The 16,179-nt window shown below is 41.3% G+C and overlaps 1 protein-coding gene across 3 annotated transcripts in view; it reads left to right on the top strand.

The window, feature by feature from the left end:
- The window catches only part of LRRC31 (leucine rich repeat containing 31), a 43,901-nt gene extending 30,939 nt beyond the window's left edge, over positions 1-12,962 (top strand). Inside the window, exons 4-13 of one of the 3 annotated variants that reach the window (XM_064665834.1) lie at positions 1,008-1,274; positions 1,710-1,967; positions 3,247-3,396; positions 3,777-3,944; positions 6,402-6,569; positions 7,431-7,598; positions 8,369-8,536; positions 9,628-9,795; positions 10,903-11,070; positions 12,227-12,962. In XM_064665834.1, the coding sequence (XP_064521904.1) occupies positions 1,262-1,274; positions 1,710-1,967; positions 3,247-3,396; positions 3,777-3,944; positions 6,402-6,569; positions 7,431-7,598; positions 8,369-8,536; positions 9,628-9,795; positions 10,903-11,070; positions 12,227-12,546 (1,749 nt within the window). In that variant the 5' untranslated portion in view covers positions 1,008-1,261 and the 3' untranslated portion in view covers positions 12,547-12,962. Of the gene's footprint in view, positions 1-1,007; positions 1,968-3,246; positions 3,397-3,776; positions 3,945-6,401; positions 6,570-7,430; positions 7,599-8,368; positions 8,537-9,627; positions 9,796-10,902; positions 11,071-12,226 lie in introns of all 3 variants that reach the window. The other 2 variants (XM_064665833.1, XM_064665832.1) reach the window with 2 other exon arrangements.
- The last annotated feature ends 3,217 nt before the right edge of the window (positions 12,963-16,179 follow it).

Raw genomic sequence — 16,179 nt, 5'->3', positions numbered from 1 at the left:
CCCTGGTGTAAATGTTCCCCGGTGTGACACTTCTCATGGGCATGATGTTCACTCTTAAGTTTTTCTGTTCTTAATCTTATCCTTTGGGTCCTTGTGCCTTATTCCACCCTGTGGGAATCATTAGTGCACTGACACACTGAGTCAGGCCTGTCCTCAGGGCTGGTGTCTGCTCAGCTGCTTGCAATGGAATCATTAGTTTTGTTTACCAGCTTTATCATTCCCCACCAAAACCACTCCAGTTCCCATATGTCTTTAGTGTGCACATGTCCATGGATGGCCTCTTGTGTTTAAGGAAGTATAAATTATATTGCAACAGGTGCAGACAAAGGTGAGCAGGAAATGATAAGGGAAGTTGAGAGTTTGCCACATGAGGGGAGACAAGAAGAGTTTGGCTGGTTTAGCCCACAAAAGGGAAGACATCACAGATTGAAAAGGATTATCAAGGCTAAAGAGATTCAGCATAAATGGCCATTATATGGTTAAGACAGGAATTGTAAGGTTCTCCATTGTGGAAATCAGACTTTAGAGCAGACAGACAAAAAAGAGATACAATGAAGTTTGAGGCAATATAGGGTGTGTCCAATGACTGCATTGTAATGTTGTGTCATCATGTTGCCCACAAGCAGATTGCAGTGGATGATGCAGTGTGACCTCCTCCCGTGTCTCCTGTTGCCCCAAAATGAACAGGAGTGCCTGGTCCTCTGTATCCCTTTTCCTTACTGAACTGTGCAACATCCTGCTGACAGCAGGGCTCTGCTCAGCCCCCAGCACTATTTCTGACCAGTATGGACAAAAGGGGTGGGAAAACAAAGAGTTTTTCTTCAGGTAGTCTTGTAACCTGATCTATAGGGTGACTCAGCCCCTTGGAACAACAGCTGTCTCAGGGAGGTACAGTGCTTTGGGTGCAGCATCGAGGGCTGTGCTGCCACTTCCTGATTTCTGCCTTGAGAGTGATCTCAGCTGGGACATGATCAGAGAATTTACATGGACTTCTCAACCCTCCCCAGAAAAGAGAGGCCAGGCACAGCAGACTGACTTTGGGATACAGTGCAAAGGAATAGAGGCATTGAGGAAGATCACCACACATGGCTTGTGCAGAGCTGCTGCTGTCAAACTGATGAAGGCAGAAACTTGTGAGAGAAACCTACGTGGAAAGTTCCTCTAAAGGAGAGAAGTGGGGTTTTGTTTGCATGTCATGCCTTACCTCTCCTGCAAGCCCTGAAAGTGCTGTGAAACGTGAAAGGGATCCTCAGGAGAACCAATGGAGAAGACAGGTATGTTCTTTGTCTAAAATAATACCACTCTACAGCATGAAATCACAGCCAGGGTAAGCAGGATTGCTCTGCAGCTCAGAATCTGTGCATGTACATCTTGGTATATTGGTTTGTATCAGCTCTGTATTTATAAAAAATACAACTGTGTCAACATATTAAGAGTCAGACTTTAAACAGTCTTTTTGTAACTGTAAGTGCTCTGCCCTTGAAAACTTGTATTATGGCAGAAAACTTCCAACACAATGAGAAAATGTACATACATATATACACATCTGTATATATATACTCACATTTTTAAATACACCCACACAAAGTATATGTGTTCTGTTATTAGCATGAAGGCAATGGTGGTGAATTCTCAGTGCCATTATGAAAGAAGGTAAGCAAGAGTGAACTTTACAAAAGTTAATTCTATGTCTGCTGATCCCCTGAAAGATGACATGCTGAACTGCCAGGATAAGCAGGAAGAGGACACCCCAAACAGTTCCCCGTTTGACTTTGTTATAAAACAGTTCCAAGGAAAGAGCTGTGCTCCTGAAAAAAGGAAAGAGCAGCCTTCAGCCATCAAAAAATTCTTCAGGGGCTTTGACTTTGGGAAATCTGAAGGCAAGGACAGAAGGGAAATTGAAGAAAAAGAAATAAACAACTCTGGAGCTGATGATCAGAGTGAGAAGGAAGATCTCTCTGTAGAAGGTAATGCTGGTACAATAATGAAATATATGTGCATGTGTATATATTTTAATTTCATAGAAAATCACTTGCTTTTTTTGCTAGCCAAAATCCTGTATTTGCTCCTTACAGCTTATCTTTTAATCAGGATTTACTTCTGATTGGAACATTATCAAGGATGTACCCTCTAATTTGATAGATGCCAAGCAAGGAGTAAGATCCTTGTTGCTGAGGAGGGATAAAGCTTTTGGGTGACCTCTCCCTTGGTCTCCCATGTGAGAAGTCAGTGCTGAAGTCAGCTCATTAGTTGCAGAGCTTATTTGGTTTCCGAGCCAAGCTTTGAGCAGTAGCTTGGCCTGTTGCATTTAGGATGGGTCTCTGTCCACCCTGCTGCTAAAGCAACCTGAAGACAAGAAGAGGAGGTGTTTCCTTCCACTTGAAACTGGGGAGGGGAAGGGAAAGCGAATGGGAATTCATCATGTATGTTATTTTGCACACACAAGAATACTCTTTACAATCACACCAGGGAAAATGAGGCTATTTTTAAAAAGGAGCTGGAAGATGAGGCTCAGAATTCCATCCTTGGTCCTAAGGATTTTTAGTCAGTTTGGGGAAACAGTGACAGGACAGCTCCTGAGAGTGGGATTGCTATTTTGTGTAATTTTTGGCTGTTTTTTTTTCATCTGTAGGCATTAGATGAAATTACTGATGTGTTAAAGGGTTTAGCATTGCATGTAAATGCAATTTTCCTTGCTGTACAAACTGCATAGAAGAAGGAGGTAAGTGGGTGTTGCTTTGCAAAGCCCAGAAAAGCAGGAACTCCCTTACACAGATGATGTATGAAGCTGAACACGGGTTGTCATGAAGGAAGCAGCAGGTTCACCACACAATTGCAGGGCCACTGGGTGCTGAGGGATCCAGCTCAGACTGCTGAGCAGTGTGGCTGCAGTGCAGGCACAGCAGTGGTGACACAGCTTGTGTTTCCCAAATAGCTGCAGCTCAGAGCTGTGCATAAATTTCATGTCCTTGAACTGGTGGTGCAGTTCCAAACATCCGAAGTCACTGGCACAAGGCAGTGTGGAGAGATGCAATGGGAGATTCTTTTCTCACTCTGCATCAGGAGCTTCGTAGTGATTTGATCTATAGTGATCTTACTGCTCAGGTCAACATTGATCAAAATCAGAGCCTGGTTTACTGACAGATTTAATTCCTTTCCTGAAGTCTTCCCATGGCAGCCTCAGGCAGGTTTTACACCCTTTTTAAGTACCAGAGGTAACCAGGGCCCTATTTCTCTGTTGCTCAGATGGACACTCACATCTCATTTCTGAAGCGGAGTCCCCATCTGGTGAGCAGAGATTTAACCAGTTCATGCAGAAACTGAGAAAGAAACCCAACAGCAAGAATCTTGATCTAAATAATTGTGCATTAAGTGAAGAAGATGTAACAGAGCTGGGTAAATAAGCATGTTATTCAACTAATCACTTCATACCCTTCTTTAATTCCTGTTTGCCTATTCAGTTATTCACTCTTCTCTTTTCCTTCCCCTTTCTTTTATACAGGCCTGGCCTTTTTTAACATTTCATCTGGTGGTCCCAGAGAAATATTAATTAATAAATTATATAAATGATGTAATATATATAAATATAAAAATCATACAGGTCTGTGAAGCAGATGAATGTCCTTACACTCAAACTACAGATAAGAAAACTGAGGTACAAACTGTCATGGCTTTTTAATTCTTATTGGTATAGAAAACACCTCAGTATTAATATGTGTTGACATCCAGAGTGTGCAGAAACATGCAAATATGCCTTTTCTTTTCTTTCCTTGCAGCTTCTTTATTGCCATTTCTCCCAGAGCTGGAAGAGATCAGCCTGTCCTGGAATGGTTGTGTTGGTGGGACTTTGAAGGCTCTCACTGTCCATCTTCATCATGTGAACCTGTTAAAAGTCCTTCGACTTAACAACTGCAGGCTGACAGCTGAGGATGTCATCTCCTTAGGTACAGGATTTCATTTACATTTACTTCCAGACAGCTTGGGGCTAATGTAATCCATCTCATCTCTTCCTACATCCCACTCCTGCTGCTTCCACACTGGGCAATGTCAACTCCTGCTGTGAAAGGGTAGAAACTTGGGCTTATGGGTGACCTTATACCCTAAGGTACCTCTGCCGAGTTTGTTCCTCAGGGTGTGAAGCTTTCACACTCAGAAGGGAACAGAATTCAGTCCTGTTTGCAGGAAAGCATGTTTGCAACTTAGATCAGTTTTTTTTTGGCCAGCTGTGATATCTAATGGTAGATAGAAGACCTGAAGCAGAGTCAGTCAGAGTAGGGTCAGCTCAGGTCTTCAAGCTGCAGGACAAATGAGTGCTCATCACAAAAACCCCAATGGTCTTTTGGAGGAGAAAAACCAGAAATGCTGCCTCATAACTTCATGACTTGGGTTTTTTGCAAGTCTGAGAGAAGCCCATCCCTCTGATTGCTACTTTCCTTAGAGTGCCTGCACCCTGCTTTCTGCAAGACATGAGATTTAAAGGTTATAAAGATGGTATTACACACTGAGTCACCTCTGGGCCTGGAGTTTACTCTGGGGTGGATCTGTGGTTTGTATCTAAAAGAAGGACAAACTCAATCAACTATGGATTATAAAAGTTACTGTTTATTTTGCAGGTTCTAAAACTGGTCTGAGTTTAAAAGCTGGTGTTTGTTTATGTCATTCATATCCAAGGCTTTTCCAAGAAAGGTTCAGAAATAAAATGACATATATGTTGGTAGCTCAAAAGCAGGTCATGCTATCTGCTGGGGAGGAAAAACACATTTCTCCAAAAGCTGGTGAAAATAATTGATCTATTTCTGATGAGGGTAAAATCTGTGTTTTATTTTCTATTATTTTTTCAAATTAAGTTAATGCTTTTTCAAACCTTTTTCTCATACTTTTTTTTTCCTTTTGAGTTTTATTTGCTATATTTCCAATTGATTTATTCTGCAGGGTTCTGTGCTGTTTCCTTCCCATATCTGTTTATCCTCTGCTGAGACAAACACAAAACTGATCACAGGACTTGAATTTCCAGTCCAAATGTGATGCCCTTGACGTGGGGAATAACAACAGTCAGTTTGCATTGATTCTGCCTGCGATTTTGAAAATAACTCGTGTATTTAGGCCAATATTGACTGTTTGACCTTGTCCACATCTATCTGAGGGAATGTGACCTCTTGTGGATTCAGTGCATTCTGCTTAGAAATCAGTGTCTCAAATGTAACCATAATAACCTCTCCTATGAGATTGCTCAGAGCTGTAACTGTGTGAGGTGATAGGAAACCATTCCTGGAGTTATGGTCCTTTATTTATCTTCTGGGTGGAAAGTGTGTCTGGAAAGCTTGTCCTAATGTCAAGCAGAAACAGGCTGTGCTGCACTTCTCAACTGTACAGTTTGTTCAGTATTCAAGACTGAGGCAATAATTTAAAATAAATGCAAAAAAAAATTAAGACAAATCCTTTTCTCTCAAACCTAAATATTCACTTACAGAAATAATTATTTTTCTATTATAAATCTTTTGTGAAGAATTAATTATGAAAACATACACATGAAAGGGTGTTACTATTAAAATACAGTTCTCAATTATTAGGTTGATGACAAGACTTTAGATCAAAAATTTTTGTGGGACACTTTGAAATTGCATTTGCATATGGTCTGATTAATTGATCTTTCTTGGGAATGAGTATATGCAAATATGCATCTGCCTCCCTCCTCTGCAAAGGGAGTTAGGAAGCTGGATTTTACAGTGGGATGTTAGTGTTTCAAAGAAGCACAGATCATGCTGGCAGATGCTTCAAGCCTGGAAAAGGCTGATTCTTCTGAATGTAATCAAGGTCAGTGCTGTCTGCCTTGAAATCATGGGAAAGTTAGTTCAAGTCAAAACAGTGATCATCTTGCTGTCTTATGAAGTGAGTCAGAAACTCCTGTCAGACATGAAACTTTCACATTTCAGAAATAGTAGTGTGAGGAATTCTTCCCTCCCCTCCAAAGTGACCTGTGGACACAGCACAGAGGATGTTGGAAGTTTGCCAAATAAAACAGAGCAGAACTGTACAGGACAGTAAATTCAGACTTGTCACTTGTATTGATTTCCCTCTAGACTGGACTTTGTGGGTCCTGGCACGGGTCTACAACGATGTCCAACAGCCTGATGAGAGTTTGGGAATGTGAATAAATTTCAGGTCTTGTGTGTACTGTAACAATGACTTGTGATCTACAATGCTCCTTAGACAACGTGAGATTTTATACAACTTTGCTGCAGGAGCAACAATTCATTCAACAATTTTCCTGGCAAGACATTCAAAATTAAGTAATTTGAGAATTAAGTGGCTAACCTTCCTCTTTAATATATTTCAAACCTGTATTTTTGTTTGTACTGAAATTGATACCTAGAACGAATCATCCCATATTTCTGTTACAGGAGAGGCATTTGAAATTGTTTCTCAGCTTGAAGAACTGGATTTGTCATGGAACAGTAACATAGGTGGAAAACTATCACTGCTGACAAAAAAATTCCAGAAAGGATGCAAGTTAAAATGTCTGAAAATTACAGACTGTAACCTGACGGCAAAGGATGGGGAATCCCTTGGTATGTGTGTCCATCTAGCTGGACAGAGACTGGCTTCACAAGAATGGAGCTTGTTTGACTTAGTTGATGGCTGTATGGGGCTCAATATTGGTGGAAAGTTAATTTATTTCAAGCTCTGCATTGTAACAGTGTTTACGACACAATGTGGGGATTTAATGCACTTTCTTCCAAAGAAGAAAGTTGTTTTCTCTAATCATGTGAGGGAACGTTGAGGAGAACAATTAGATCTAAACCACAGTCTGACAGCCCCTGTGGTCCAGGGGTGCTGGATCCTTTGAGACCTTGAGCAAAAGAAGTGTGCCAGAATTTCCAGCGCTGATTGCTTAAAACTAAGCAGCTGAATATGTAGTTATCCATGGGATGGGAAAAAAAGCCTGAGAGTTGGGAATTTAGGCTGAGCTGGCAACCACTGACCACTCCTCCCATCTGTCTCTCACCACAGTTTAGTCTTGTGTGGTCTTTTTATCTGAGTTTGTGTTTTCAAAGGTGTTTTCTCTGTAAAGAGAAGCCTTTGTGCTCTCATCTCCACTGCAGGAGGAGGCCCACATGTAACATACAATACTCTATATTTTCTCTTTGTATTTCTGCTTTTTATTCTCCTGTATTTTTATAACTGTCCATGTATTTTTTCACCTTTATTTTCATACAGATTTTTCACTAATTTTTCTTGATTCCTATCCAATCTTTATTTTGCTGTATTTTGGAGGTAGAACAGGAACGTAGCAAGCCTAAACTACATGTGCAGGCAAACCCAGCCCACTTCTTTCTGTCATGGTGCTGTATTTTTCTAGGGTTCATCTGTATGTACTCCAGACAATTACCAATTCTGGTTTTCCTTTCTTTTTTCTTTTTTTTCCCCAGCTGAATTTCTAAATGTGATCCCAAACCTTGAAGTATTAGATCTCTCTATCAACAAACACATCGGCTGCAGCGTGAAGGTTATGGCTCAGGATCTGAAAAACGTGCCAGGCTTGAAAGAGTTAAACTTGCACATGTGTGGATTAAAGCAAGACAGCCTCCAGGGCTTAGGTTAGACTTTATGTTCAGAAAGACTTTCATTCTGAATAAACTATACATCTGAAAGCCATTTAGGAAAGGCAATGAGGTGGGATTTTGCTGATGTTTTGGCAGCATTAATGGGCAGTCGTTATTTGCTGTTTGAGGATTGATAAAAGACTACAGAGGCTTTCAGCAGGAGTCACATTTATCTGCCCTGAGCTCAAGCATGTGAAAGTCAAGGGGGAGAGTCACCCTCCACACCATTTATCTGAGACACATCTCAGGCTTGATTAGTGGCTCTCTGGACATGCTTCCTCTTTCCCCAAACAGAACATAGACAAGGACACAGACAGGCCAGCTCACTTTTAACAAGATAATCCTACTCTCCCAGGGAAATCCAAATTCACCATTATCACTTAGAGAGTGCCCAGTGAAGCCATATGAAATGGGCTTGTTATCTGTGTCTCTCCCTAGTGGATGTCTCATGGATAAGGCAAAACAACTGGCATTAATTAGCACATCCATCAGCAGTTCCTGCAAAAGGCTGAGGATTGAATGGATTTGGGGGATGAGCTGGCCTCACCTTCACCTGCTCCTTCAGAGAGGAATGGAGCTGCATGGATGGGTGTACAGCTTTGCTGTATTACTGTATGTCTGCTGTGATTACACTCTGAAGCTTAGTCTAAGAGCTTTGCCTGCAATACCTTGTGCAAACTTTGAAGCTGAAGTAAATAAATGCCCAAGCTCTGACCTGGGCTGTTGTAGCGGCCGGTGACCAGTTGCCCCCTCTCCCGTTTCAGACACTGCTTTGCAGCACCTCGCAGAGCTGAGGAAATTAGACATATCGTGTAACAGAGAGATTGGTGGTGGCTTTAAAGACTCAACAGCTCACCTGGCCAGCTTGAAAAATCTGGAAGTCCTTGATCTTCACCAGTGCTGTGTCACAGAAGAGGACATGACCGTTTTGTGTAAGGACATGCTGAGGAAATTCATTAAGAATCCAGGTTTTGACTTCTGAAAATATCTCAAAGACATAAGAAATTCTGCCTGGCAGAATAACTGATCTCAGTACTTTTTTCATTAGGCAGTTCTGGAAGTGCAGTGTAGGGAAATAGCTTTCTTGATCAATATGGAGTGGTATCTTTGCTGAACCAAAGGAAATCTCAGAGTGTCTGATCTCACGTGGAATTAAGGACCTGAATCCAGCATAATTCAGACCCACAATGGGAATGTGGAAACTGCCTCTAAGCACTGCTTTTTTTGATAATCAGTAATTTTGGAAATGCCCAGGGACAGTTTCTCCACTTCTATGAATTAGATAGATCCAAGGTGTGTATGTGCATGGAAATGTAGCTGCCTAAAACTCTCCTAGTGAAGTGCACACCGAGTAGAGAGTGATTTTAGGAGTTCTGGCATTGCTGCTGTTGTGGCTTTCTCCAGGTTGAATTGATCCAATTCTAAATGCTATTGGGAAGAAAAAGGGATTTCCCAATCAATTTGTAAAACAGTTTATTTTTCTGTTTGCATTATCATAACTTTTTGAGATTTGTTTTTACCCTTAACAACAACAAAATGCCATGACTCAAAGCCTATATTGCCCATATCTTTTCCACAATAAAGAAGATTATTTGAAAAGTTGCCTATTAAGCACTGGGAAATATTCATTATTAGTAATAGTAATCATGATTTATTTTTAATTTATTGAATAATAGAGAATAATAATATTAAGATGAAGTTTCAGTTAGCAATGAAGACATTTGGAAATAACCCCCATCTCATTTAATGTTTAATTAATGTTTCTTCACCTAGAAAATTTCCTGGAAGCCACGTTCTGACAACCTTCCAAACAGTATGGAATACCAAATTTCTTGAACATTCTTACTGAAAATGACAAGGCTGTTTATGGACTAAAACATTACTCACCACGAATCTGAGTGTAAAACCTTGGCCTTGACTTTTGGATTGACTTACAAAGAAAAGAAATTATACCAGGCAAATATACCACTACACATTTGTTGTGGATAGGTGACTGTCTAATAAATATTTGATGTTTTCATAGCCCAGGTGATACCTTTACTCTCCAGTCTTCAAGAGCTGAATTTATCCTCGAACAAAAGTGTAGGAGTCTCATCTGATCCTCTTCTGGGCCGGCTCAGGTTTTTGCCGAAGCTGAAATCTGTGGCCATCAGCAACTGTGGTTTAGGTGAAGAGTCGCTTTCATCACTAGGTAGGAATGTTCTTTAAAGTGTGTCTATTCTCTGGGTATCCCTGTGGGACAAAGCACTTCATCCTCCTTTGGCTGAACTCCAAGGATCATGGTTACATTGTACCACAGGTCCGGAGGGAAAAAGCCTGTGGTCAAACCAGTTCCCCCTCTATATCTGACTGGCTGAAGCCCTTTTAGTCCTTTGTCTGATAGTGAGCTTTTATATATTGCCTAATTTGGGAGGATAAAGGAACACATGATTTTATGTTATGCTGTAATTATAGTTGGGATGTAACACTTCATTTGCAGTTTAGTGGGGTAAAGTTTTGACTGAGGGTTTTTCACCTCACTGAAGGTGAAAGCTTCAGTAGAAATTTTCTGGGGTAGAGTGAAGCCTGGGGCAAAAGAGGAAATTACTGCAGGAGTGGAAAAGATATTGCACAGCCACAAAGAAAAGTCCAGTCTAACATAGGATATGTAAATTCAGCCTCTTTTGCCTACTTATTGCAAATCTCAGTGGATTAGTGGCTACACTGTGCCTGTGATAGGTGTTCCATATGGCACATGAAATCTAAATACAGAGGGATCTCTCAGTTACTGTGTATGGTTCACTTATATTTTGTACTGTTTACTACTGATATTAAACCTGTAGTAAGACTTGACTGCCTCCAGCAGAAGCAGAGGGAATCAAAACAGGTCTAAGGTCCCTGCAGGAAGAGTACTATATTTATATCATCACAATTATATAAGAGTGACACCATAGAAATCAGTGTTGTCAGAAGATACAGAGCATTTCACCTTAAATAGTGAGTTCGCAGAAAAAAAAAATACTGTCTGAATTAATATAAAATGATTTAAAAGCAAGCTGTTAAATTATATTAATTCAGTGGGACAAGGACAAGCCAATAACATGAATAGAAACATAATAAACCCCTCCACAGATTCCTTGTAGAATCTATAGGCAGGCCTTTCTTATTTTCTTTTGTCTAACTTTTATTAGGATAAAAGAAGTCACTCTAAGCACAGCCTGTTGGGATCCTATTTACAGGTGAATTGCAGGTGAGGTGTCTATTGAGGCCGTGTTGTTTTCTCTTAGTAAGCAGAAGTTGCTGGTCTTAATCTTTTCAGCTGAGGCTGCCCTTCACCTTCCTGAACTGGAGATATTAGACCTTTCTTGGAATAAGTGCGTTGGTGGGAACCTAAAGCTGCTTTTGGGAGCACTAAAGCTTGCAGCGGAGATTCAAGTGTTAAGACTGAGCAGCTGTAACTTGGTGGCTGAAGATTTGGCACTTCTAAGTACGTATAACACGGTATTTACCTGCAGTCCAGGCATTCAGACCACAATTCAGGAGGGGCTTGTTCCTTGGGCTGAGCACGTTTTCCCATAAATCAAAGGAAAAGATGGAAAACACAGCAGCATTTTCCCAGAAAGGGTTGTCATCTTGTATGTCCTGTACATGTTCAGTGCAAAAGCTGGAAAGGATAAAATAGAAAGAATATTTTAGCACTTTTATCTATTAATAAAAAAACCCCACCAAGCACAGAAAATGTAGGATTTAAATCTCTTTTTTTATATCAGATATTTAAAGATGCCTCTGGGGACATTTTATTTTGCTCAATTTCTGTTTTAGGGTTCACTACTTTATAGAAAATGTATGTGCTGACAGCCAGTAATACAAGCACTACCAGCTCTCAATCCATTAGGTGTGTTCTGGAGTCAGACTACTGGGGGAGAATTAAAACAGAAATATTTTCACCCACCTCTTAGCAGCTGCTGGGAAATACAGGAAAATGGGAACATGATAAAGGAATGAATTCTAGGATTCTTTTAAAAACTTGTTCATTTTATACTCATCTTTGTGTTCTGTGGCCCTGACTCAGGGGTTTGGCAGTAGCTGTGTGACAGCTATTAAGGCCCTGGAATGTGAAATCTGGTGAGATGAAGCCGGAATATTTTTGACTTTGAAACCCATCACCCTTGATGGGTGTCTACTCTACCAATCACACGTTAAGGACCCCAGTTCCCTTTAGGGTATATTAGGCCCTCCCACAGTGAGAGGTTGCTATTGCAGCAATCCAACCTCATCTAGTTTTGCTTTCCTCTTCCTAAATCCCCCTGTAAAACCTGTCTGCCTATTTTAATTGGCACTTGGTATAACCTCCCTCCAACTGACTCCAGGGTTTTCAGGGTGCCATACCCTTTAAACTCAATAGTTCCATTCCTTTGGAATTACCCATGTTTAAAGTGGTGTATGCTCCTTCAGCTGTGAAAAAACAATCTTTCTGAGATCAGCAGCAAGTCATTTTATGTTGCTGAGGAGCTCAATCTTGTGGTTTGACTGCTGAAAAGCCTTAAATAATAAGGTATTAAAATACTACTCTCCTTTCTGAGGAGCTTTTAAAGCAATTGCCAGGATTTATTAGTTGTGTTTGTGTCTGTCATCTCTTGCAGCATCACTGACACAGGATGGCCATCTCTCCAGATTGCAGAAGCTGGATTTGAGTTACAATGACAGCATCTCTGATGAAGGGTGGGCTGCTTTCTGTCAAGGTTTAGCAGTATCCAAGGAACTCTCGGAGCTGGATCTCAGCCTCCGCCCGTCGTCCTGCCGGGACTGCGGGACGTGGTTCAGTGAGTTGTTGGCAGCACTGGCACAGCTCCCTGCCCTGGCAGAGCTGGGCATGCAGAGATGGGTCCTTTCAGAACCCCAGAGGAAACAACTGGAAAACTTTAATCACGACAACAAAAGAAACATTCGCTTTGACTGTTGATGGAGGCGGAAGGTTTCTGGGAGGCCTTTCACGAGCAGCACATGGACCAAGTATTATGTGTCTCTCACTTAGGAGACTACACAGTTTTTAATAATCTCTTGAAATAGTTTCACAGTTATAAAAAAATGATATTTAACCCTCTGCATCATAGATCATTCTATTTAATAACCTATTCTTTGAGATTCTCTGGGCCATGCTTACGCCGCTATAGACACTTAATCTTCATGGTGCAGTGGGTAGTGCCCAAAGAACAGTGCTGGACTCAGATGGACACACTGCAGGTTTGCCAGAGAAGTGGAGGGGATGTGTGTTAATGCAGGTGGGTGGGCAGCATGAATGTGACCTCAGAAAATGCCTCTAACGTGAAAATACTTGAAACCTCTGTGTTTTAAATTTTAGTTTCTTCTCCCCCAAAACTTTTGCCTCTTCGTGAATAAATTAAATCTACATAACTGGGAGATTTGGAAACCATCCCAACAACTAAACATTATATATTAGTCCAGTAAGGAGAATACAGGAGGAGCTGTTTTGCCTCTGCTCTGGTCCTTGATGCCATCTTATAGTGTAGATGAGTCCTGTGTACAGAATCAACATAAAATCAAGGTAAGAAACAGTTGTTCAGTGTCTTTGCAGGTCTCAGGGGCAAGGGAAATGCTGTGGTACACTAAATCAGAGATATGTCCTGCTACCTTAGCAGGATTTTGGACACAGATCAATCCATAATCATTCTGGCTAAGACTATGTAAAAATTTCAGGATACTTGAGGGATGTTCCTTCTCATCTTGAGCTGTTTCAGGCTTACCCAGACTAAGCTTTTGGAACAGACCATTTTATGACATGCAGCACAAAGCCAAAATTCCATGTCTAAGAGACTGATCTAGAGCATATGAAAGCCAGTGGGAGTCCCTGCAGTGTCTTCGTGCTTCCTGCATTCAGGATTCATCCATCAACCTTCACACCACCTTGTGACATAACGTTCTTATCCTTACCCTAGAGATGAAGGAAATAAGCAAAGTCTATTATTCCAAGCCACAGGGCAGCTCCCAGGGAGAACACAACACCCTACTCAGTGCCCAAGACTTGTCAGAAAAAGCACTAACTTGGGATGTGTAACCAGCTCCTTTTTGATGTGATAATTACATTTTTTTTATTATTATTATTTTTTTTTTTTTACATTTTATTGCATTTTCTTACACAGAGCCAAATTCTGGCAGTCATTCATGTCATGGAGCATGTTAACCCACACGTGAGCTCCAAGACTGCAGTGGGATTATTCATCGGTAAGGTATTTTAGGAAGTAAAGATATTAGATCTGCCCACTGAGTGAGGAGTCTTAGAGAAATCCTGAGGCAGCTTGAGGGATAAAGTTCTGCTCAATTAGCTCTGAGTATCTCTACATGCTGCAGCAACCTCCTGGAGGAGAGGCACAACAGGATCAGTCAGTGGCACTTTCCTAACTTGCTAAGGCCTCTCTCACCAGATTCTGTCCTGCAGATGCTGATCAGTATTCACCTTTCAGTCCACGTGATCCTTCCAACATCAGCTTCTGGCTGCTCAGGGCTATCACCAGCAGCTGACAATGCTGTGCTGATGCCTATTGATCATTTAATCCATGACTTCATGTGAAAGTCTCCCTGGATCCAGTTCCACTTGAAAAGTGCACTTGACTTCCCCAGCTCTGAGAAATGTGAGTTGAACTGGAGTGTCTTGGTCAGAGGCAGCAGGGAATTGCTGCAGTGTGGGATCAGTTACTTCCTACACAGACCCTCAGCCTCTGAAATGAACCAAAGAGCCCCTGTTTCTTACAGGGCTGATGAGAGATTTTCAAGCAGTGGCTTAAGACAGGACACGTGGAAGTACCATCATCTCTGTTTAACAGCAGCACACCAACCATTTCTCTTAATTACTTGCCTTCCTGTGACTTTCCTCCCCAAATATGCCTTTGGTTCAGCTGGGAAATTGATCCTTTATCTGTTCTGTGAGGATGTCTCTTAATCATTCCTTTCCCATTTAAACCTCTCTCTCCAATTAATCTTTAACATCCAGATTCTGTTGAAATCTTCCTGGACTTCAGTGTTGGGGTTTCTTACTCTGCCACAGCTGGGTTCTCAGCTCCAGAGCACATTATGGACCCACTGCAGCAAACTCTCCCCTTGCTGTTCCTGATCCCCTGCTCAGTCCTTTGCCCTCTCATGATTCTGTCATACCTATTGTGCCACTAAAAAGCTTTTATTCCTTTTATCACCTCTATTAAATGTCCTATCTATCTGCCAGTCTTCCCAAAATTCTCTCTTCCAGCGATTTTCTCTAAATTATCCTTCTCTCTGTTCCTCTTTGCCTTCACTTAGGGTGAAAAAATTTCACCAGACATCTCCAAACAATCAAAGCAGCCTCAATCAAAGCAGTGAAATGGAAAATCAGAACAGAGCCGTCCCACTTTCCTGCAGTCCCAGCTCTCTCCTGCCAACAAGCATATTAATGAGATTTCAGTATCAATCAAGAGCCAAACAGAAATTAGTTCCATACCCTGGATGCAGATTCAGAGAGATGTAACTCTAGGAAGAGCTGGTCTCAGTGACCTGCCTTCACCACCTCCTTCAGGATGCACAACCTTCCCTCAGGCAACTCAGACAAGGGGAGGGAGAGCAGTTCTGACCAGCTATTTAAACCAAATAAAGGGTTCTGCTCCCACCCACTCTGCATTTTGAACCTGCCCAGTGGCAGGTCCCACACAGCTCTGTGCTCTGTATATGCTGCAAATAAAACTCTGGAGGGGGTTAAGGAGTAACCAAGTAACACAGAATAAAAACTAGACATCAGATGTCTGGGACAAACAGATCTCTATAAAGTGCTGTGGAAAGATGTGGTTGCAGATAAATTTGGCATGCAAGAATTACAGTGAGGAGTGTTTGTCGTGGTTCTTCTGAATAACAAAGATCTTATGATGTACCAGAACCAAAATCAGGGCAGAATATTGTATCCTGCAGACTCACTGCTTTCATATAAATCTGTCACACAGGCATTTCACAAACTGTCACCGAGCCATCTTGGGGAAGAGTTGCACCACTGAGGATGTGACAGCTTGCAGTCATTCAAAATGCTGTAACTGCAGATTGTCAAAACAGCAGTGAACAGTTTTGCAAAAGTGTGGAGATACTTTCAAAACAGCTTTTTACACCTCTGTAAGGCAGGATGGTAATGCAGGTTCTGGTAGAAGTGTGTGTGTTCTGACTGCCTGGAATCGTACTCTGTATTTCCAAACAAGGAACTGATCATTTCTAGAGAAAAACTCATTAAACAACTGCTGGTAGGTGGGGCCACAGATATTGTTTCACTGTAAATATGTTTGTACCTCACTGACTGGCAAACAGATTTCTAAGAATTGCAAGTGAAATACTTTGAGATTCAGAACAAATAACACTTCATTGCACCAGATTCCTACAGGTTAGATTGATTTCCAGATTAGATTAACTTCCACCTAATCATCTACCTTTATGATTAGAGATAATATGCATTCATAATGAGACATCTCAAGAACATTTCTGAGATTTCCTGGTTCAGCTGGGGTCAATGTCGACAAAAACACAAAAAACCTAAAAAAATTAATTTGTTTTCATTGCCACACTCACTTGT

The sequence above is a fragment of the Pseudopipra pipra genome, chromosome 10, assembly GCF_036250125.1.
Source record: "Pseudopipra pipra isolate bDixPip1 chromosome 10, bDixPip1.hap1, whole genome shotgun sequence".
In the NCBI taxonomy this organism is placed as follows: Eukaryota; Metazoa; Chordata; class Aves; order Passeriformes; family Pipridae; genus Pseudopipra; species Pseudopipra pipra.
This window is presented reverse-complemented; position numbering and strand designations above follow the sequence as displayed.